This window comes from Neophocaena asiaeorientalis, unplaced genomic scaffold (genome assembly GCF_003031525.2).
Source record: "Neophocaena asiaeorientalis asiaeorientalis breed wild unplaced genomic scaffold, Neophocaena_asiaeorientalis_V1.1 scaffold205, whole genome shotgun sequence".
Taxonomy (NCBI): Eukaryota; Metazoa; Chordata; class Mammalia; order Artiodactyla; family Phocoenidae; genus Neophocaena; species Neophocaena asiaeorientalis.
In genome coordinates, this window is record NW_020174369.1 from 4,081,553 (window position 1) to 4,105,719 (window position 24,167).

The window sequence follows — 24,167 nt, forward strand, 5'->3', positions numbered from 1 at the left end:
TATTCCCATTTTTAAAATGATAATTGAGTCATGGAAAGGTTAGGTATGGATTTGATTCAAGAAATAGGTGAAATGCCTGAATGCCATCCCAGCTTTTTTTAAATTCAAAAGCCATGCTCCTATCTCCTGCAGATTCATGCCCCTGGAGTACACTAGGGTTACCTGGAATCCACCGACACCAAATGATCCATGGTAGATGTAAGGGCATTTGTAGAACGCCTGAAATTAGTTATAATATTATTTTATATATGACTATTTTCTGGGGAGGTCAGTAGGTTTTATCATATTCTCAAGAGGGTTCATGACCCCCCCAAAAGCTTAAGAAAGAACATCTGGGGGTAATCAGCCATATTCAATAAGCAGGATCTGGCCTTATAGGGTACAACATGTTTTAATTTTTTTTTAACACACTACATCTGTGGATGATCTTTGGAGGCCCAAGTTTTACCTAATCCATATTCTTACCAGATTCACTAATAACTTCAATAAACCTGAAGATCTATGGGCTGGAAATCTTGGTTCTGGACTGCCCCCATCCCTCATCATTTACTACACAGCAATCAGGATTTCACACCCCCCTGGTCCCCAGATCACCCTCTAGCCCTGCCTCTCGCAGAGGCACCCCCTGGTCCCAGGGAGACAGCTCTCCGGAGAGTCCTGTGAAAGAAGCTTCTACATCCCCCCCACTCCCCAGGGGTCAGGGGAGCATTCTGATAACTTCCTAAGCCCTCTTCCTTTACTTTGGTTAAGCCTCTGGTGCTGCATGCCCTCAAGCTGAACTGTCTTCTCCTCCTCTGTGCACCTGAACACCGTCTTCCCAGCACCACTGTCACACCTTCAGCGAATCTGTGATACTCTTCTCTCCAGCCCGAACCCCGCCTTCTTGGTGGTGGCACCATCTCTGGCCTCCCAGATCCTTGACCTCCGTATTCTCTCTTGACCTCCTCGTCCCCCTTGACCTTCTCCTCCATCCGCTTCAGCCCCTCACTCCCATGTTCACACCTGGGACTTGGTCATCCCCCAAAGTTGCTTACTCCCTGAATATCTCAAGGGCTATCTTGCCACCGAAAAACCCTCTCCCTCATTTCTCCCCAGAGCCACTTTTTCAATCATCGCCATTAGGCTGCCTCCTGAGATCATATCACAGTTCATTTTTTTGTTTGTAATCCTTCTCTCATTAAAAAAAAAAAAAAAAAAAAAAAATGATGATTTTTGGACTTCCAGTTTTCGAACTTCCTAGGAAATTATGATTTTTTAGCTACTCGAATACCCTAGCTAAAAGTAACGACTTACACATTAAGATTCACCTCGATGACCCTGTGGTAGTGGTCTCTTGTCAAGCATCAGTAATTTTTACTTTAGTGAACTGAGCAAGACAAGGACGATAGATAACACATTTTCAGAAGAAAGGAAGACACAAGGGCTGAAGTGAAAATATGGTGAAGCCCTAAGCCAACCGGAGCATGTGGTTTCTGCGTCATCCGAGATCACTAAGGACTAACTGGGAATGGATTCTGGCACTGGAAGCCTCCTTATTAGAACCACTACCTGGTTTCAGGTGGTAACAAAGGTTCTCTTGCCAGCCTGAAGTCTTGTGTCCTACCTTCTTTGTGCAGTTCAAGCCCTCTTTCCATGTTTCTGCTGCTGAGTTTGTCGGTGCCATTTCCAAGGAACAAACTTCTTTAGTTCCTCTTTAGGGAAGGGAAACTGACTCAGAGATCTCCAACTGTTATCATTGGAGTAGAGCTGCCAATGACTCCATTCCCCGTACCTCATGGAGGACCTGGGCCATAATGGACACTCATCAAATATGTATTTGAACGAACTGTGTTAATATGCACCATGTTAACATTGTCAACTCTTTTTGTCAACATTGTATAACTACTGATAGAAGCAAATGGTGCAATGATTCAGAAGATTTTGGAGTCAGGCAGGCCCAGGTTGGAATTCCCGCTCTGCAACTTAATATAATGGTGTGATCACGGGCAATGTAATCTTGAGTCCTGACTTTCTGAGGTAGTGTATCTAGAGCTCCTAGTGCGGCATCTAGTACTGGGTAAACACTTAGTAAATGTTCCCGATCAGTTTACCTTTGCTACCGTACTGATGCTTTCTTCTGTTCTTCCCTTTAAGTTCGGGACGCGCCTCATTATAGAGGCCATGGAGTCAGCAGGGCACTCGATCAGCACCCTTTTCCTCTGTGGGGGCCTCGGCAAGAACCCCCTTTTTGTGCAAATGCATTCGGACATTACCGGTAAGTCTAAGAAGAAGGAGAGAAAGTCATTGTAGGCTTGGCAGCAAATGGGCATGGCCAAGATCTAGACAGGGTAGAGAACAGGAAGATATAAGTAGTGTGCCAAATTATTTTGAGTATTTATGTTAAAATGTATTTTTTTTCTTAAGACAGCTATGGTTGTCACAGTGGGGAAAGTGACTTCTATGTGTATCTAACTATTGGGTCATGGTAAGAAATGAGACACGAGAGGTCAGCAAGGACTAGATCTTAATTCAAGTATTTACTCAACAGTCTTGAGTACCTCTTCTGATCCCCCCCACTGTGGGCAGTATTGAAAATAACAGAGATGAAGACATGATCCCTGCCCCCAGGGAGCTCAGGGGCTATTGAAGAAGGCAGACAGCAGACATGTCAAATCCAGTGTGGCGAGAGCTCTGAGTGAGAAAAGCACAGGGTATTGGAGAAACACCATGGCCACCTTGCCCTGGTTTGGACCTGTGACGGTCCACAGCAAGTGACTGGAGGAAGTGATAAGGAGACTGTTTGAAGAAAGATTGCAGAGCCCAGCCATGGTGGAAGCTGTGGGTGTCTGGCTGCAGATGGGGGTTTGGGCCCTAAGACCCCCAAGATCCTGTGATTCCTTCTCGGCTCATCAGAATCAGGGATCGTGACACAGATGGAGAGAATCCAGGGTAATGGGCTGATCTCTCTGTGATATGAGCAGACAAAAGCAGAGCAGGATCTGTAGTGCAGACCCCTGGGCCCCAAGGAAGGGGCCCCATAGGCAGGAGGCTTGCTGCTGTCCCAGAGGCTGGCCTGGGCTTCCATCCCTCTAGACCTGTGCCCTCATGCCCCTTGCTCCTTTCTCTCCCTGTGTCTCCTGGGGACTGATGTCCCCCCTCCCCACCCCATCCCGGGGTGGCCAGGCACCAGGGCTGGGCAAGGATAGGGAAGTAGGAGAGAACTGGACCCTGCTCACAGCCCCACCTCCAGTCTCGTCTGAGCCCACCCTCCACTGGCCTCCATTCATCATGATCTCTTGCTGTCCCCTGTCCCCTGGATTCCTTACCTCTGACAGCTGGGTGGGTCCAGGTTTGTGCCCCTGACTCTCCCTTCCCCCTCCAGGCCATGCAGATCCCTGCGGGTGAGAGCTTTCCCAATCATGATGGGCAACATTTACCCCCTGCACATCGTGAGATCAAACTAAATAAGTTACTGATCCCCATCTTAGAGGTAGGGAGGCTGAGGCACAAGCCAGAGAACAGTCTCAAAAAAGCACACAGTCTAAGGGTAAATATATAAAAATAAGTATAGAAATGACTACCATTAACCACGGTCCCACTCTGTGTTGATATGAATCACCCTATTTACATTTAATCCGCACACACCACCAAAAGGTAGAAATTGGTGTCCCCATCTTACAGACAAGGAAACAGGGTCAGGAAGGTGAGTTAAATTAACTGTCCAACGTCAGACACCCAGTAGGGGCAGGACCAGGATTGTACCAGGTGTGTCCAGGCCCAGCATCCCCTACACTATGCTCTGACCCAGGCTTCTTAACTTTTCTGCCCGGTTTGTAACCCTTTGATGATGACTCCTCCTTTCCTAAAGTGTCCAAAACCTATGGAAGTAGGCCATTCTGAGGCAGAAAGAAGAAAGACGTGAAAAGGAGCCCAGATTACCTTAGATTTTCCCTAGGAGAAAAGCCATGACTACATTTTATCTCAAAGTCAGCTAGCTTGTTCAAGTACGGTTCAGACTTAAAATCTGATCTGTGAGTGACTTTTTAATTTCCAGCCTCCAAAAAGCCACCAAAACTTCCTACCTGGATTCAGGAGGAGAGATAAAATCAACCTTGGCTAACATATCACCCCAGGGAATGGGAAACAGGGGCCCCAAGAGCAGGGTAGCCTGTGTGACCCAGGTCCTGACTCTGCACCGCTGCTCCAGCCTTTATGAAAGTGAGTTCTCTTCCAGGCCTCACACCCCTGAGCTGACTCAGAAGCAGGGGTGCAGTGGCTTCAGAGAAAGTTCTGCTTTGGAAACTGTTCTCCTTCAGGCTCATGAATGAAAAGGCTGTTAATCGTTATTTGGATTCCAATTGAAACTGGACCCTTTGTCTCTGACTATGGACCAGTTACAGTTCCGGACAAAGGGGCCTTTTCTTTGGCCTGAAACTCCTCTGCCTTGGGAAGCCGGTGATTGACAAGTGATGGCAAAGTGCATCTGCCTTTAAATGCTTTGGGTTCTGCTAAACTCATTAATGCGTCAGATAAAATAGTTCACATTCCAGGCAAAGCTGCCTTCTTCCTCTCCTTCACACAGCATTCTGAGAAAAGAACACATTTGCATTTGTTTCTGCAAAAGATGGGTACACAAGCCGGGGGTGTATAGGTAGAGTGTTTGGTGCCTTTAAACGTTGTAATTGCTCTAGTTTTCCTGCAAAGAAAGCTGTAGAAAGAACCATAGACCTGGTACATGATTCTCAGGAATAACATGTGGAAAACACGGTGGAATTTGGGAGATGCTTTGGAGATAGTGTGGAGTAATGGAAAGAGCAGGGGACCAGCTCTGTGACTTTGGGCAAGTTGCTTTACCCCTCTGAGCCTCATTTCCCTCTTCTGAAAGGTAGGGATAATATTATTTCCCTCATATAGATCATACTGAGGGATAAATACTCACAAGTTTGTGAGCACCAATCTCTGTGCTTCACTTAAAATAGGTGTTCAATAAATGTTAGCTCACTTCTTCCCTGAAGGCAGCCCCACGCCAGAAAGGTGGTGCATTTCAGGAAAAAAGAAGTTAAATATTTTTTAAGCAAATCTTTGCCATTTGGGGAACAGTCTGCTCCTGCTCTGGGCAAGCAGGGGGAGTAGGGTTTTGCCAACTTGGGAAATGTCCTCTACGTGAGGAGGAAGAATCTCGTTGTACCCTGGGCATATAGTTAACTGTGGTTTCAAGAAATACTTGGTGTGTACTAAGTAATTGTAGGTTTCCCTCACTGACTTGGGACGAAATGTTCCTCCTAAATTTTGTTTTGTAGAATTCTGGCAGTTTCCGTAGGGCTTTCCCTCTTCCCGCCTTATTCATTATTTCACTCATTTACTCCTTCATGTATTCATTCTCTGAGTACACATGCTGAGCTTGGCGCGAGCATGCAAAGAAGAACAATAACGGCCTGCCAAGAGGGCCATTACAAACAGAAAAGTGCTCTCGTGCTCTGACCACTGTCCAGCGAGGACGGAGTACCCAGAGGACGTTGGTGGCAGCGTGAGTCAGATCCAGGCAGAGAACAGATGACACACTCAGATTGGATTAACTGGAGAACAGTCGAATAAAGGGTCTATTTACAGAGGTGTGGGCAGGGTTGAGGGAAACCCCTGTCACCAGGCGGTACCATGGGGCTGCCCGCAGTCAGACCACCCCTAGGCTTGCAGGGGCTGGGGCAAGAGGTGACCCACCTGAGACTGAGGGGCTATGTGAAGAGGGGCCTCGTGGCTGGAGACGAGCTCAGTCCAGGATGTGGCCGGAGGACAAGGGGGCTACAGACTTGGTCCACACGGCAGTGTCCCAGGACCCAGAACAGGTGTTGGGGCCGAGGTGAGAAGAGGGTGGGAATAACTGAGATGCGGTAAACATTAAGAATCATAATAGCTAATGCCAATTTAGTGCCTCCTCTAAGCACTTTTAACCCTCACAGCAACTCTGTGAGATCAATGGAAGTTTAACCTCATTTTGCATCTGGGAAAACAGGCACAGAGGGGTTAAGTAACTTGCCTAGGATCACACAGCTAAGGCAGGGAGGAAGCCAGAATTCAAACCCTGGCAGCTTGGCTCCAGAGCACTTTGGGCTGCAACTGGAGAGCTGATGGGGGATCCACCCGGCTCCTCTGGTTTCCCGTTCCCAAGGAGAGGGGCCTGTGAGTAGTTCCTCCCTGCTCAGAGCAGTGAAGCTTTGACAGGGTAAGGAGGGCTAGGAGGCAAACAGCATGTGGAGTGCTGTCTTCTGAAAAGTCCCAGGGCCATGGGATGGTCATGGTCACACCCCCGTCCCCATGATCCCCAGACTCTGCAAAGCCTTGCGGTGCTCTCTCCTGATGCAACCAACACAGCCCTTCCGCGTGGCCTGGTGTCTTTCCTGCCCCTCTGGATGGTTGATGGGCAACCTGCCCCATCCTTTCCCTGTGGTCCACTTTCCAACCCAGATGGAGTGCATGGAGGAGGGCTTCACCCCTCACTGAGATTCATCCTAACAGTAGAGGCCACCACTCTCAGGGGCTTATCATAGGCCAGGAAATGTGTTAAGCCCCATATGTGCCCTTTTTCATGGATCCTCACAGCAAACCTGTTATCATCCCCATTTTACACAGGGAGAAACTGAGGCTAAAGGGTTTAAGTGACTTGCTGAAGGACACAGGGCTAGTGGAACCAGGTCTGAGCTTTTCCCAGAGACCCTACCCCACCTGACACTTGTCAGCAAAGTCTCCAGTGCTGGCCCTGCAGTATGGGGCTGGTATTCCTAAGTCCACTGGGATATGTGTGGGAATTCTTCCCCCTACCCCCTTTGTCTGGGATGGCTAGGGCAGCTGCCCCAGCCCTGGGGTAGGACAGTGAGTTAGGAGATGGTGGGAGCACAGAGGAGGATGTGTCAGGGAACTCTTGCCAGAAAAGATAGGAAGAGAAATCCGGTCTTTGGAAAAATAATGTCTTGAGTAGAGGAAGATCTCACACACAGGTCTGGCCACAGAGCTTACCTCTGTGGAGTTTGCTGCCATCTCCTGATTAGCAAATATATTTATATTTTATGTACTTTTCATTTCATATACACACACATATAAAATACTAAGAATTCTAAATTATTCCTATTCACCTTAAGTCCACTGTGAACCTTCAGCCTCTGGGAGTTGTCATGTGGAGTGTTCCTCCCTGCCTGGTGGACCCCTACTCATCCTTCAAATGCTTATTTAATCCTGAGCTCCCCTGCTCTGACCCCCTTCCCCATCTCGAAAATTCATTCATTCATCACGTGAGCAGTTACAATGTGCTAGACGCCGCTCTCAATTCCAGGGATTCAGCAGTGGACAAAAAGTCCCTGCCCTCATGGAGCGTATGTTCTAGCAGGCAAGACAGACAGTAAACAAGAGAAGTAATAACACGGTGTTGGAAGGCAATGAGGAAATCATGAGGTGGGTAAGGGATGTTGTGTAAGTTGTCATTTCACTTCAGATGGTCAGGAAAGCTGCAGTGGGGAGGGATGTTTGCACAGACTTGCAGGAGGGAGTTGCCATGGGGACATCTGGAAGCAAGTGACCCAGACAGAAGGAACAGCACAAGCAAGGGCCCTGAAGCAGATTCAAGAAAGGGCAAGGAGGCTGGGCAGTGTGGCCCAGAGGAGAGGGGAAGCCAATCAGGGTGGGAGAAGTGGCACCGATCCTGGAGGGCCTTGTCAGCCTTGGTAAGGGCTTTGGCTTGTACTCTGAGGCCCCTGAAGGAAGGATTCATCACACCCTCTCTCACTACTTCCCTTTCCTTAGTGCATCTCAGTTGGAGATCCAACCCCCTGTGTGGCCTTTATCTCTCTCTCATCCATCTCCCCTTTGAGACCTGAATAGCAGGACAGTCTTATTCATCTCTATATCACTGGCCCCACAGAACACTTCGTTAATGTTTGTTTAACTACTTGAAATGGCAGGTAGCAGCTAGCAGAAGCCTGGAAAACCTGGGCAGAAAGGTCTCCTGAGTTCAGATACATATAGATAGATAGATGATTGATAAATAGATAGATAGATAGTTAGATAAATATAGATATAGATACAGATATAGATATAGATATATGGTGCTGGCTTCCAGGGGACCCTTGGCTACTGCAGCAGCAGGCAGAGGCAGTGAAATCCTTTAGAACCAGGTAATCCCAAAGAACAGGGAACTGCAAGGGGGAGGGGGGGAGCACTGCTGCTGCCTCTACATCAGGTGTTTGTGCTGCTGGAGCTGCTGGCCAGCTCCCCGCGTGGCCCCTGGCCCTACTACTCCCTAACCAAGGTGTGGCTTTGTCCTGCGCAGGCATGCCTGTGGTCCTGTCGCAAGAGGTGGAGTCTGTTCTCGTGGGTGCTGCTATTCTGGGGGCCTGTGCCTCGGGGGATTTCGCTTCTGTACAGGTACGTGAGGACCAAGGGGTGGGCCGTGGCCCCTCCCCTGTCTGGGGCTGTCCTTCCTCTTGACAGCAGCTCATGTCTTGCAAAGCACACACAGGATATAATTAAGAAATGATAGGTTCCAGCCAGGGAAAGCACAAACACTTCTAGCCTCACATATTTTTTGCAGTTTTCATTTGACTTGGCCTCCATTACTGTCGGTTGTTCTGTCTTTCTGTTGGTTTTCTTTTTTTCTCCTTTAAAATAGCTCTTGTGTTATTTCATTTGAATTTCCCCTTGACCATTTTTCTTTTAGCAAGTGAAGCAGGTAAGGTACAAAACAAATTTTTCATGTGAATTTCTGATTTGTATTTGCTTCTTTCATCTCCATCCACCACTTTTCAAATACCTCTGAGGTCTCTTTCAGCAAGGTACACAAATGAAAATGTTAGTAAAAGGGAGTTAGAAGAAAAAATAAGGAACAAAGATATAGGAAGAAGGAAACAACTCGATGGCAATGATGGAGCAGACAGTTTGACTCTGAGCTTCCTGGCAGCCGAGACAAAAAAGAACACATGATAAGTTACATAATTCTTATTTTCAAAAAGAGGAAGCATACTAGTTTCTTTAGGAGACAAAGCTTTTCCTACCACTGAATTGAAAAAGACATTTCACATGTGGGTTTTATGGAGAGACTTTGAGTGGTAAAATAATAGGATTAACAATAGGTTTACAAAAAGGTAGAGAAGCAGTATAGTTTAAGGCTGAAGGCACAAGCTCTGAAGACAACCCTCACTTGACTTCCAACTAGTTCTGTAACCTGACTGTTCTGCTTCCACTCCATTTCTTTATCTGTAATAATAATCAGGAGCACATTATGAGTTCTTTCTCTGCACTGGGAATGTACATTCAGTCCCGCAACAGCTCTATAATTCCCATTTTATAGTTGAAGAACCTGAGGCAAAAAGAAGTTAAATAACTTGGCTTACATTGAAGCAGCTAGTAAATGCCAGAACCAAGAAGTCTGGCTCCCAAGTTGTAACTGAAAGTTGAAGAAATATTTGTTCAGCTGAGTCACCAGAGAGCTTAAGTGACTTGCCCACGGTCTCAAAGTCAGGACTAGAAGCCAGGTTTTCCACCAGTAGCCCAGTAATGAGAGCTTTATTTATTGTGATCCTCTTATGTACCAAGAACTATGCTAGGTGCTTTTCATATAACCTTCCTGCTACCTCTCACAACCCACACAGGCAACAGAGATCCAGAAAGATTATGGAACTCAAGTGTACACTGTTGGAAATGGTCACATGCAAGAGTCTGATACCAATATCTGTGCTCTTTGTGCCACATTTTGGGAAGTGTGGTGCACGACACCCTGCCAAGCCTCTCAAATTGATGCTTGTGAAATATCCCTTCCAAAGAATTGAACCCACTCATGAATGCTTGTGGATCTTAACTGGAGTTTTTAAACAAAGATGGTAGAGTTGAGTTTTCAACTTTTTTCTGGATTTTCTGGTGCTGTCTCAGAAACATCACATGGAGATGTTTATTTATTGTTGAAATGTTAGTGACTTGTCAGTTATTAGTTTAATGTGTTGATTTATGAAGATGTTCTCATAACTAGGTGCCTTGCACTTCCTGGGATGAGGCATAATTGCCAAAACAAAACAGTAGAGATGCTTACTAAGGCCCTGCATAGGTTAATGCATATTATGGACTGGAAGTTTCTGTCCCCTCAGAATTCAAATTTGAATCCCTAACCCCACAGTGTGATGGTATTTGGAGATGTGGCCTTTGGGAGGTGACTTTGATTAAATGAGGAAATGAGGGTGGGACCTTTATGTTGAGATTAGTGCCCTGATGCGATGAGACACCAGAGCTTGCTTTTTCTCTGCCATGTGAGGACACGGCAAAAAGGTGGCCATCTGCAAGCCAGGAAGGGAGCCCTCACCAGAGCTCAGCCATGCTGGCACCTTGATCTTCGTGCCTCCAGAACTCTGAGAAAATGAATTTTTATTGTTTAAACACCCAATCTGTGATATTTTGTTATGGCAGCCCAAGCAGATGAAGACACCTCATTGAATCTTGACAGTCTCCCTGCCTGAGGGAATAAGGCTTTTTATTCCTGTGTTATATATGAGGAAACCCAGGCTCAGAGAGTTTTTAAGAAGTTTGCCCAAGGCTACAGTTAATAAGGGGCAGAAGCAGAATTGAAAGCAAGGTCTCTCTGGATTATATCCTTGTTGATTTTCATTCTTTTCCTACTTTAGTCTAACTTTTTTTTCCTTGAAAAAAAAAATTGGCTTCTTAAATGTTCAAAGGTGAATTTTCTGAAAAGAAATGTCATTGGTCACAAATCAGGAGACAGTCTGCCACTGAAACAAGAGTAGTGTGACAAGATCTGGCTGCTTTATCAGATACTTCATACCATGCCTTGTGGCACCTCATTGACATCTTAGTCAAATCTGGAGTTTCTAGCTCTGAGAAGTTTCCACTCACTTCTTCTCCTAAGTGGAAACTGAGCTTCATCCCACACTGACATCTTCTTCACTACATAATATTTTCCCTTAATATTCTGGAACAGGATCTAAGATATGGTAGATCAAAAATTGGAATTGTTGACTTGAGTAGCAGCTGCAAGGCCCACAAAATCTTAAAGACAAGTTCATGTCTCCTATTCAACCTGAGGAATTATGTGCCTCTCCTGACTATTTTTAGGAGACACTGTAATCTAGTAAAGAAAGCCCCCAGGTGCCAGAGACCTGAATCTTACCTGTCATCACATGCCTGAGGGAATCCATGTGGTCATAACCTCTGTGCATGGTTGTTGTACATCCTCAAACAATGTCACTTGGCCTCTCCAGGTGCTCGTTTCATTTGTTTATTTTATTTCCTTTCTGAAAAATGTTTAAATAAGAATTGCCATTCCTGTGGAACTGCTGAGATAGAGCCTTTGAAAGATTCAGTGACTTCCGTGAAGCCCAGGTATAATTGTCAACATTGTAATAATGATTATGTTTGGAAATGTGAATGCATGTCAACTTGGCTTCATTCACCCCTCTCTAAAGAAGAGGTGCCAACCTATGTGCCCCAGGCCTGGAGACCATCTCAGGATTCTGGCAAGTTGAGGTGAAGAAGAATTACTTCCTCCCTGTGATTCATATTTTTCAATCTGAACTTCAACACAGTTTTTTCTTTGAACTTCAAAGATCCTAGCTTGATCTTCAGGGTGCCTGCCACTCCTTCCTGTAAGAAAGCTGAGCAGAGCTTGCCAGCAGCTCTGTGATTCCAGCAGGCCAGATGTTTTGTCTTCTCATAGACCACACATCTGGTCGTTGGATAAAGGATTTCACTTCTTATCTGGTTGGGCAGACTTTGGTAGACTCAGCTGGAGTCGTCTCCTTCAGATGAAGGAAAGGCTAAGAAGACTCCAGAAAACCAGGCTGCAGACCTAGGGAAGAGTCCTACGTGCCCAGGGAGACAGGGTTTCCCAATGTCTTAGGCCCATGAATGGATGACTTCAGCTAGGGGTAGAGCGCTATACCTTCCTTTGGCAGTACCAACAGATCAGAAGGACTTAGAATTGTGGATTTTACTTACAGCTATTGCAAACTTCTATATATTTGAATTCTGGGGAAAGTTTATCAGCTGGAGGGAGAGGGATAGTGGATGGAATTTTCTGATGGAGGTATTAATGGGAGAGATTGGTCAAGTACAAGGTCCATTGCTATTCCAAATTTTGAAGCCTGCTGACAGTTCCTGCTTCCACCTCTTGTTCATTTATCCATTCATACTCTCATCCTCAGAGTCTCTCTCTCCCTCTCTTCCTCTGCCCTTTCCTACCCTCCCTTCCTTTAGACAACTAAAGTCTTCCTGCTCCTATTCCCTTTCCAAATTAGGATCTCACAAAGGGTAGTTATAGCCATCCATCTGCATTAAGGAGTAGAATGACTAATAATATCTTAAAGAATTGTCCCTCTCCAGAAATCACCATTTCTCCTTTTAGTAGTTTTCAAAACTATTCTTCCACTAGACAGTGTGACAAGTATCATGTCACAGTTGTCTTTGTATCTGCAGCTTAATAAAATGGAATCAAATCACAGAGATGCCATTTTCATGGTAAAAGGTCAGCTATTGAGTAAGTGGGAGGGGATGCAAGGAAGGAAGTCTTCCTCCCTCCTTAGAGTTATCCAGGCGGTCTTGGCACCTGTGGCCTTTCCACCTGACCACTCCTCCATCCCTAGAATGTCACCCATCGCTCCTCTGGCCATCAGTGTGCTCCAAAGTGATCCTCTCAAATTCTGAATATCCTGGAAAGCAAATAATTATCATTAGAAGTTGGGAGCATTCCATAACGATTCTCTAGGCTCCCAGGCCCTGGGAAATTAACACACTGGGAAAAAAATCACTTTATGAACTATCAACATGATTACACTTCCCAAGCTCAGACAATAGAGAGGTTCTAAGAAATGCAAAGGACACATAAAGCAAGAAAGCGGTTTCAAGATGCCATGAGAGAAAACTCAATCCAATGGCAAAGAGGCAGAAATGCAAAATGGCTTTCCACTTTCTGCTTCCTTCAGCCCCTCTGCAGATGTCATGAGCTTCCTGTGATGTCTTATCTTAAAAGAAAGCTTTTTCCCCCCAAGACTATTTATATAAAATAAGCTTTAATTCTAACTGTGCTATTGATATTTATCTTGACACCCACCCTTCCCCCCAAAGAAAGCAGTAGAGGAAGCCTCTGAAGCAAAAATCAGCAGAAAGGGACAGTGACAAGAGATCAAAATGAATTCAGCCATCATTTTAATGGTAGTATCAGGGTAAAGAAAATAAGCCCTTGGAATCAGCCAATTAATCAAAACCTTTTTTCCTCCCACGGTGTGAGGGTTGCCGCCTCTGTAAACCATTGACTCCGTGCGTTCCCACCATCAACTTTCCCTGTCACGTTCCAGACAGACTCCTGTGTCTCGCAGACCAATGCATCTAAGTGGCCAGTGGAGAGCGGTGATTACTCACCCTTTCTGTAATGTGTGCCCACAGGATAAACTATCCACGCTGACCGCAGTGGTCTACCCTCAAGGTCAGTCCTTGCAAACATCCTCACTGCTTAGCTGAAGCCTCTCCTTCTGTTCTTTTTCATGACATTTCCTTCATTTAGAGCCAGTTTCTATTCATCACCTATTATGTGCTTCAAAGCCTGTTATTTTTTTATGCTATACAATACGTCTCCATATTGTTTTATTTTGTGAGAGTTAACTTTCTGTGTTTTTTAGTCCTGTTTGGCTTCCTGTCACCATAAATACCAGTTTTACATTTTGCGAAGTAAAGTTGATTACCATGATCTTGCTTTCTGGAGGTTTGGAAAGACTGATATATAATAGATGTTCAGAAATATGAAACCATGCCATTTCTTGGCACATTCAGTCTTAATTTGCTGGGTTTCTTTCCTTTTTCTGGAATACAACTACTAATTCATGTTCACTGGGAAAAAATAAGAAAATTCAGTTAAGCTGAAAGAAAAATATGAAAACACTGATATTACTACCCTAAAACAGCCACTATATTAGATTCTGGCTTCTATCTTTGTAATCTTTTTGTACATACTTTTAAATTATTTTATACTTTTCTAAATTACAAAACTCTGTTCATACAATGCATATTGTTTTATAGCCTTTTTTCCCCCACCCAAAAATACATAGTAAACATCTTTATTTATCATATTTGTAGGCTGTACAATTTTCTGCCCCATAGTAGACCAGCGGTCCCCAACCTTTTTGGCACCAAGGACCGCTTTCGTGGAAGAAAATTTTTCCACAGATGGGGGTGGGTGGGGAATGGTTCAGGCCGTAATTCCAGCGATGGAGAGCCGCAGATGACGCTTCGATCCCTTGCCCGCCGCTCACCTCCTGTTCTTCGGCCCGGTTCCTGACAGGCTGCGGACCAGTAGTGGTCCGAGGCCCCGGGGCTTGGTGACCCCTGCTATGTACCATGACTTATATCCCCAGTCCTCTAGTTTTGAATACTCAGGTTGTCTCCGTTGTTTTAAAGAATGCTGCAACTAACGTCTCTGTATCTAAATTTTTGCCCATACCCTAAATTATTTACACAAACTAAATGATGGAGGTATAGTTATTTGGTCAAAAAGTTTGCCTAACTTTTAGGATTTTGATACATATTAGCACTTTATACTCCCACCAATAGTGTGTGAAAATTCAGGGCTCACATTCCTTGTGTATAAGGTATCTTTTGCTGTGAACTTTAGTTTCATTTGGCTTTCATTCCCAGGTCTCTTAAAATCCTATTTATTTCACATATGGTCCTGATACTATCAGTTTTTTTTAGTAACCTTTTGCCCTTTGCTGCTTAAGCATGTGTTTCATGAGATATGAGATTCTGGTTTCTAATTAAACGGATTCAGGTTTCTGATTGGATTTTCTGTATCCTGTCCCATATGTGAGTGCCTCATAGAAAATCAACAGAAAACCTGAAATGGTAATTAATAGTTTAAAGAAGGGTTAAATTAAGAATGTGATGCTGGTCCTAACATTCTTTATACTTACTGCCATACCTGGTTAACAGTACATTCTTATCTTTTTGAGAATTGCTCCCACTCAAAAAAAAAAAAAAAAAAAAAAACCAACAACAAATTCAGGTTCTGATTAATTATACATCTCCTTGTTCCAATCCAATTGGCAGAATGGCACCATGGATATAAAAGTCAAAAATTAGCGCAAAATTAGTATTCTATTTTTAGGAAATTATTTCAGTTTGTAAGATATATGACATTGGACTCTCCTGTTCCTTACAGGGTGATCCTAGAACAGGGCCTGTTACTTTCCATCCTTTGTCATCCTTTGTCCATCCTTTGTCATTCATCCTATGTCATAACATAGAATGTTAACAGTCCCCACTGTGCAGATGAGGACAATGAAGCATGGAGAGGTCATATAACTTTGCTTGACACAAAGTCCATGCTCTTTTTGTTCCATCAAACCATGTTCTTTATATTCCAGTAAATATATATCTGTTGCTCGGAAAAAGTGTAGATTCCAGTATAGCACTTTAGCTGCGCTTCTACAGGGTAGTATGGTTTATAGAACATATCAGCACACATGTTTAGCCTCACTGCTTGGTGGAGTATGGGACATAGAAATAAAAAGAAGAAATGTACCCTCTTTGGTTTGGAAATTTTCTAATTTCTTTGCCTGGAGAAGGCTTCATACCATACTCCCAGTAGTGTTTTGTTTTATTTATTTGTATTTAATCATAATCTGTCCGTTTACTTTTTATACAGATATATATTAAAAAGCACTTTAATTAAGAACTTTAATTAAATGACACTTTTTATAGTATTGTTATTAACACAGATATTTAGGCTAACAAATATTTTTTCCAAATATCTCCCTCCCCTTGCAGTTTTTACTCAGGAACTTAAGATTTGGGCTTTTATAAAAGAAAACAGTGGCCAAACATCTACTGAGTACTTTAGAAACTTAGAAGCGTTTCAAAACTGTATTTCTAAAATAAAGTTTACCTACCTTTTTTTTTTTTTTTTTTGCGGTACGCGGGCCTCTCGCTGTTGTGGCCTCTCCCGTTGCGGGGCACAGGCTCCGGATGCCCAGGTTCAGCGGCCATGGCTCACGGGCCCAGCCGCTCCGCGGCATGTGGGATCCTCCCAGACCGGGGCACGAACCCGCATCCCCTGCATCAGCAGGCGGACTCTCAACCACTGCGCCACCAGGGAAGCCCTGAGTTTACCTACCTCTTTGACTTCATTTTGTTCAAGACAACATTTTATACTGGTGCAAATCTGAAAAAATACGTTAGATTGTTTAGTGGAAATGAATGTCTGTAAGTACTTAATTCCTCATTCTAATGATCATTTATACTTTTCCTTTTTATAATAAATGTCTTTGTTGGAATAAATCAGAAATGAATAGGTAGGACTTTTTTTTTTCTCCCTTTACTCTAGGATGTCATGAATAGATTATCCATGCTGTATAACTTTAATATTCAACACAGTAAATTGGGGTATGGAACCAAATAAGAGATGAGGGAAGACAAGACCTTTAGTTAAATCAGGAATTGTCTGTAATTGGGAAAAAGTTCTGAAAAATGATTACACACACACACAGTCATATACACATACATACCACATACCACTGAACAAAGTTTGATTCAGAGTCATGGAATGTTTAGAGGTCTTACTGAAGTATATGAAAGACTTTTGTTTCCATCATTGAGGCAAATGATCAAGAAGTATGCAAAAGAAGAAGTACCATTATTACAGTTGCTTATTGGAGGTATTTGATACGCTGCAATGAACCATAAAGTACCACATGTGTAGAAACTTGGATGGCATATCTCTCATTACATGCATATCAAAGAAATTTGAACATTTAAAAATTTAGTACCATGTTAAAAGTTATACATAAGGAAATTTCCTATACTATTATCACCATAATTTTACAAACGAAGAAACAGGGTAGGAGGGTTTAAGTGACTTACCAGAGCCCATGGCTAGAAAGGGATGGAGCCAGAATCCAAGGCCTAGCCTAGGATTTCAAAGCTGAGGACTTTTCAGCTTGGTCACACATGGAAGTGGACTCCTCTAGGACTGAGTGTGATGGCCATTATTTTAAAAAACTAGTACCAGTAATAGACAACTAGAACTTTTTGAATTTATTTTATGGAGGTATAGTTGATTTACAATGTTGTGTTAATTTCTGCTGTGCAGCAAAGTGAATCAGTTACATATACGTATATATATTCCTTTTCATATTCCGTTATGGTTTATCACAGGATACTGAGTACAGTTCCCTGTGCTATACAGTAGGACCTTGTTGTTTATCCATGCTATACTAGTTTGCATCTGCTAATCCCAAACTCCCAATCCATCCCTCCCCCACTCCCCCTCCCCCTTGGCAACCACAAATCTGTTCTCTGTGTCTGTGAGTCTGTTTTTGTAGACACCTAGAATTTGAATGTACATTAAAATGTCCCTGTGTTAGTCAAGGTCCCCACAGAAGTTACCTTCAAATTAGGATAGTTTTAGAGAGTTTAGTAGAGGGACTATTTACAGACTGGGGACCGGCCCTGGAGAAATCACAAGGGAGGATATAGTATACTGGGGTTTGTAACAGCTGGACCTTAAGAGGTGAAGGGAGAGCACAGTTACTGGAACCCCTGAACCCCAGAACAGAGGGCTGTGTGGAGGCGACTGATTCAGCTGGCTTGCCAGTGACCCTGGAAGTGAAGAGCTGGGTTATTGACCCCATCTTCCTCCTGCTCTCTGACTTACTGTCGGGTTCCCCATTGGCTGGAGTCAAAGTCATAGGGCAAGAGAGCTCATTGATATAGTCCGTACAAGTGAGCCTGGCACAGCCCAGAGAAGGGTGGGAGGGTGTCTTTAGGAGCAAATGCAGCTGTCCTCCGTAGTCATCCAGACTGGGCTGTGCAGGTCTGTCTGTAACCAGAGGCCAAGCTGTGAATGGTTTGTTACAGATTGGCAATGAGATAAGGGACTTGCATCAGAATGTAAATCAATTACAACATTTTGTTCCTAGCAAGATGTTCTCAGTGAGAGAATCAGGGTGTTTGTTTACTTTCTGGAGGAAACTCCTTATGTCATTATGGACGGGCCCTTTGAGTAACACTCATCAGATCTGTCAGCTCTGCAGATGACAGGCTAGGGTGCTCAAAAGGGACCCACTTATCCCTGCTTTCCTTTTTCTGCCTTCCCTTCTGCCAAAGACAAGAAAACTGTGCCTCTTCTGAGCTGGGCACTGTGCTAAGGTACTTGAGATGCCATTTGATTCTTGCAAGGTAGGTTATTCACCTCACCGTTACAGATAGGAAACTGAGGCTCAGAAAGTTTAAATAACAGATCCATCATCTAACAAGTAGCAGAGATGGGGATCAAATCCAGAGCTGACTCCAAAACCTGTACTTTTTGTATAGGCTGCCCTAGGGCCATGCTTAAAATTATCTGACATTAATACCCAGGAAACAGTGCAGGGTTCTAGGGGGATTGCCTTTTTTGGAGACCTATGGCTGTGTTCTCTGCTTTTGGTAACAACAACCAAGTCATGGTTTCTGGGAATAGACACACCCCAACTCCCAAAAAGTCAGACAGCACCATTTATGGGTCCCATGTTACTTTGCTTTACAAGGCCTTTCCCAGCCTAGCCAGCCAGATCAGAAGGTGAAGTCAGTTTGTTTCTAAGTGGCTCTTGTCTGTTTCTATCTCTTTTTAAATCTGGGAGGTCAGGAAGAAGATGGGGAGAAAGAATTCATGACAGGGATACATTTCCTTAGAAATGTTATTAATTGGCTGGGCAAAACAAGAGAAGGAAATAAAATAGCTGCTCCTTACTAAGTAAAGGCATCTTCTTCCCTTATCTCATTAAAAACTTAAAAACACTCTTGGTTTAAGCAGGGCAAATTAGTAATTAAGTGCTATATAATCAACTTGTGTAAACATAATATCGAAGGGGAGGCCAAATTAATCACTCTGCTGGCTTGTTTTTTCCCCCATCAATGCACCTTTTACTTGGGTCCTTCCTGTGATGTCAGGATGCATTTTCTGCTCTCCTCTGCAGCTGGAGATAGGGTGGGCTGTGATAGCTAGGCTGACAGATGACAGCGGGCTACATCTGGAAAAGGCATGTGTCTTGGCCTTGATTCAACTAGGTGATGAGGCTCCCTATTTAATATATTGAGCCAAGGCTCATGAGCAAGAGGCTGCCACGTGACAGGGACAGTCCTAGATGGTAGCAGGACAAAGAAGATTTAAACACATCTTGGGGCCCATGGAGTTCCAGTCTGGTGGGGAGGAGGTAGACACAGACAGATACAGTTATGAAAAAGTCAACACTAAATGTAATGACAAAGACACAGCGCCTTGGCTTGGGCTCAAATCATGGCTCTGCCACTTACCTTAAGTGAGTTACTTAATTTCTCTGTGCCTCAGAGCTCTCATTAGTAAAACATAACAGTAATATCTGCATCATAGGTATATTATCTCACAACTCGTGTTGTAAGAGGTCAACACGTTAGTACATGTAGAGTAGAATACTGTCTATTTAATGTTGGCTCTTATTTGTTTAACTACAGTTGCTATACAGTGGATAATAGAGCACCAAGGAAGGAGTGTCTTCCATTGCCTTAGGGCTAGAAATAGAAAGGTGCTTCTGAGAAGGCAGCATTTGAACCGGGCCATATAGGATTAGTTGGTGATAGAGCTGGAACTCTGTGGAGAGGCGCGTGAACCAGGCTGGCCCTTAATCTTTGCAGTAGAATACCTTCCCTGAAAGCAGAGGAAGGAGCATGTGCCTCAGTCCTGCACAAATCTCTCTCCATTTCAACTCGACACAATAAATATTAGGAATAACTGCGGGAGCTCAGTCGTGTTATGGCAACTGCCTGCCAAGTCTTGGGGGTGGAAGAGGGTAAATGAGCTGAACCTGTTGTGGACGGGATAAGAGGAAATCAAATGAGGCCAAAGAAAGTAGCCCACTAAGTCACCTTGCTACACTCAAGGTGATGGCATCTCCTTGGCTTGCTAGCTATGTGAGCCAGCCTGGCTGGGCAAGGTGCTTAGTTTCTCTGATCCTCAGTTCAGTATTAACCGACCCCACTGAGTTACTGCAAATATTCTATGCATGAAAGCACAGTTAGCACAATGCCTGGCATGCAGAAAAGTACTATTATTAATATTTCCTGTATTAATTTGATCCTTACCCCAAAACCAGTAAAGTAGGTGGTAGCATTGTCCCACTTCATAAAGCAGGAATTTGAGGCATCAAGACTGATAAGCTAAAAAAAAAACTGATAAGCTGACCTGAGGTCACATGGATGGCTAGTGGGGGGAGGAGGGCTGCAGTTTAGCTGGTCTGGCTCTAGACCCACTCTCTGCATATCCCCTGCTGCCCAGTGTCTCAGAGGGCACCTAGAGCTGGCTTTACATATTATATGCTAGAAATAGGGCAGAGGTCACTTGATTATGTCCAGGCCCCTCAGTTGCTAATGAGGAAGAAATCCTTTCTCCTGTTTAAAGGAATGATAGGGTTGAGCCTACGACAGTGGTAACCCTCTAACAGGTGGGGCAGGTGGGGCAGGCCAGAGTGACTCACCAGGAATGATCAGCCCTTGGCTGCAGTGGGGATGCAGCTGCCTGCACTGAACTTGGCAGTTTTGCTTAGGGAAGAAAACAATTTGTTTATTTTTTTATCATTCATATTCCTCTTCCATAATGGATTTGAGGAAGCTTATAATAAATGACTAAGCAGAATAAAACTAAGCAAAATAAAACTCACAAGTTAGAAGCTATGTAGGAAGATAATATACCAACTACTTAGGCTAGGGGGTCCTCAAATATATATATGCCTGCAGGCCATACCAGGTAGGCCATGTAAACAAGCAGAGAACAAGATGATTTCATTCTGTACCAGATTGGAGGATGTATACTCTGCCTAAGGACCTTGAAATTCAAATTGTTTTAACCCTGCGTTGGTGAGTGTCAGACCAAGCAGATGTGTGGGACAGATTTGGCCTATGGGTCTCTGACCCATAAATAAGGGGATTACTTTGAGCTTCCCAGCAGCCAACACAAAACTGGAAATATGTCAAGTCATATAGTGTCCACAGAGTCAAGGATGTATACCAGTTTTCCAAAAGAGACATTTTCCCAGGTACCAAATTCTAAAATTTCCATTCCTTTAAAAACAAACAAACAAGTCATTCCATGGAACTTTACAGAAGAAGCAGAAGAATTCATCCTGTACTACCTTGCTAAAGGTCCGGAGCAGGACATTGAAACTTGACTTGAGGTCAAGAATTGCCCGGGCTTATAACTTTCTGGAGCTGTCACCTGCCCCAGGGGTAGAACTGAGAATACCCAGCATGGTGGATGGATGGCATGTGCCTTACCACTCTTCCCTGAATATTCCTTCCCTCAGGCAGCTTCACAAACAAAGCTGCGTCACTGACCTAGGAGTGTCTTAGAGGACCTCAGTACTAAAGCTTTTTACCAGCCTGGCATCAGGGAAGTGCTAAAATGAAGCACCCATCAGTCGAGAAGGGCAACAGATGTCGAAGCCTATCAAATGTCAGTAAACAGCAAGCCTTCAGAGGCCACCGAACTTGGCATCATGTTAGCAAAAATACACCGTTGCCTTCAAGAGGGAAAGCCATGGACTTTTATAAACTGCATTAAGTGATGTATTTTTTTTCTTAATCTCTACTTTTTTTAAGGGCAAATTTACTGTTCCCAGAGTGTTCTAGGCTTTCAGTCCTGGAAATGTAGGTCTTCAAAATATCCTCCCAGTAATTATGAGAAGTTTCATGTTCAGCTTATCTAGTACCCTCCCTTTCACTGTTAGAAGTATGATTCATATTATAAGCAATAAATAGGACCATAGTTAAGAGCACAGACTCAGATGTCACATAAATATGGGCTCTAGTCCTGAGTTCAGATGCTCAAGCGGTACGTTAGGTCAGTCCCTTTACCTCTCTAAGCTGGTTTTCTCACTGTAAAAATGAGACTGTTAAGAGTGCCTGCCTCATAAGCTTGTTGTGAAGATTCAGTGAGATAATATGTAGAGAGTATTGAGCACAGTTACTGGTGTGAATAAACTTTCAGTGAGTTATACAAAATTAGAGTAATATTTATGAGACCTATCATTATTAGCTGACTGTAAATCACACGTTGTTCTAGCGCTTTATGTATATTATTGAGATGGCTGGGCCACTCATTTGCCTGTTTGCTCTCAGATAGCTTATTCACACCTGCCCTGCTGTGTATTACATTTCTCAGGCTCTCTGGAAACTGGCCACTGAGTAGATTTGGCCAATGGGAGATGCTGATGGAAGATGGACGTGCAGGAAGCAAGCGGGGAGAAGTCAGGTCATTTCTCTCTTTCACTGCAGCAGCAACTGCATCTCCTGTGTGATTCCAGCTCCCAGCCTTTCCCTTCAGGTCCCAGGGCTGACCACTCAGCCCTTCTTTGGTTTTCAGCTCCAGCCTGACATGGCCAGCCCCTGGCTCTGGCCACACCACTACCTCCCATCATCTCTTGATCCCTAAGAGGAGTAGCAGCTTTTTGCCGTCCCCGATCTCTGAGTTCCTTCAATATCATCCGTTTGGCTTCTTGGTTTCTTGTGCCATCAATGAAACCGATTTCTTGTGCTCAATTCTTTTTGTTGAATGACCTAGAGTGGTTTCACTTCTCCCAACTGAACTCTGCTTGATACAGTCACTTTTAAGCATTAAGAGAAGTCAGTCCTTATGGCAAATCCACTTCCCCTCCTCTCTCCCTGTCGGAATGAGCTAGGCCAACAGGAGAAAGGGTGGCCAGTTATCATGGAGAGCAGTTCACTTTGACTAAGTGACACCCAAAAGACAAGAAATTGACGTTAGCAACTTTAGTGAATACCCAGCTCTGAATAAGCCCACTCTGAGTCAGGCATTGAGGCCAGTGGCCACAGGTAGCTTAGCACCTGTCTCAGGAGACACAACTTGATTACAAGTCTGAGCCAGGCACAGTTCCAGGTAGTGTCTAGTCAAAAGGAATAGAAACTCCTCTTTCTTGAACCAGAACTCTGGACCTTTCTAAGTGAATCACTCTATTACATATGTGATTATTCTCATCACCCAAATGAGGAAATAGAGACTCAGAGAGGGCAAGCGATTTGCCCAAAGTCACATAGCTATTAAGTAATGGCATTAGGAGTTTAAGTCTGTATGTCTCAGAGCTTATGTTTATTGAGACATATCTTTTACTCAGGGTTTTCCAAGCTTTCTTCCTATCTCAAAGCAAATTATAAGAAAGCTACATGCATAACTCATATTGCTCTGGCCTTCTTGTAGATGTTTCCTTGCAGAATCAATATTTAGCCTTTCTCACCTAACTCTCACAATAGGTTTATGTGCAAAGTCTCTTTTTTTCAGTTTTACAAATGAGAAAACAGACTCAGAAATTAAAAGAACTTACCCAAGGTCACACTGGCTGTTAATATTCAAGCTGGAATTTGAATACAGGTTTTTGTGTCTCCAAGCACACGCTGTTTCTATGGGTGACCTCAAAGTCGTGGATAGTGTAATAGAGGGCCAAATGTTTTACAGTTTTAAAAAAGAAAAAGAGGAAAAGCAAGGCCAGGTTCCCCACCTTCAAGGAGCTGACAGGCTAGAAAAATAAAAATGAAGTAACCTGAAACCAGAGAGTGCCATTACATAATCTGCTCCCTGGTAACAGCTACAAGCAGGAAAGAGAAGTGTGGCTTTGTATAAGAAGTAGGGCTTGAAGTGGAAATGTTAATTTAGGATGAGCAGAGAAGCAGCAGGAAGTGGGCTTTTCAGATAGAGGGCTAGTGAAAGCAAAGGAATAACACAGACAGAAAGACATCAACTCAACTCCTAGGAAAGCATCCCAGTTCGGGAGTAGCAGAAGAGAAAGCTCGATGTATAAGGACCACAGTTGATAGGGAGTGGGGGTTGTCAACTATAAACAAATCATTAGGAGTTTGATCAGGAGTCTTGGGAGCATCCTTTGCCCAACATCCCCTGACTCTATCATTTTTTATAAAAAATGTTTCAGGCTAATAGTCTCATTTACTTAAAGTCAACAACATTAAGTGCTTCTTAGATAGTAATACTGCTTCCTGCTTAAGAAAAAAGCCTGTAAGTTAATTCAGCCTGGGAGTAACGATGAAGATTTATTATTTATCTCCAACAGTTTTGAAGCCTCCCTGAAATATAAGGGGACACTCTTTAAATGTCCCTAGAAAGTTATCCTATTTCA

At 43.8% G+C, this 24,167-nt stretch overlaps 1 protein-coding gene and 1 long non-coding RNA gene across 17 annotated transcripts in view; one reads left to right on the forward strand and one right to left on the reverse strand.

Annotated features, from left to right (window-relative positions):
* Nucleotides 1–24,167, forward strand: part of FGGY (FGGY carbohydrate kinase domain containing) — a 424,150-nt gene that overhangs the window by 324,168 nt on the left and 75,815 nt on the right. For 11 of the 12 annotated variants that reach the window (XR_003004668.1, XR_003004667.1, XR_003004665.1 and 8 more), the window contains 2 exons: nucleotides 2,134–2,254; nucleotides 8,297–8,391. Coding sequence is in view for 7 of the 12 variants with exons in the window: in XM_024756234.1 (XP_024612002.1) it covers nucleotides 2,134–2,254; nucleotides 8,297–8,391 (216 nt within the window). In the remaining 5 variants the exon portion in view is untranslated. Of the gene's footprint in view, nucleotides 1–2,133; nucleotides 7,692–8,296; nucleotides 8,392–24,167 lie in introns of all 12 variants that reach the window. The other variant, XR_003004669.1, reaches the window with a different exon arrangement.
* Nucleotides 1–24,167, reverse strand: part of LOC112407077 (uncharacterized) — a 65,269-nt gene that overhangs the window by 4,015 nt on the left and 37,087 nt on the right. The window contains exons 2-4 of one of the 5 annotated variants that reach the window (XR_003004671.1): nucleotides 16,130–16,177; nucleotides 11,138–11,261; nucleotides 2,091–2,260 (exon numbers count right to left, since the gene is read on the reverse strand). This is a non-coding gene — a long non-coding RNA (uncharacterized LOC112407077). Of the gene's footprint in view, nucleotides 1–1,603; nucleotides 1,784–2,090; nucleotides 2,261–11,137; nucleotides 15,995–16,129; nucleotides 16,178–24,167 lie in introns of those variants that run through there. The other 4 variants (XR_003004673.1, XR_003004672.1, XR_003004670.1 and 1 more) reach the window with 4 other exon arrangements.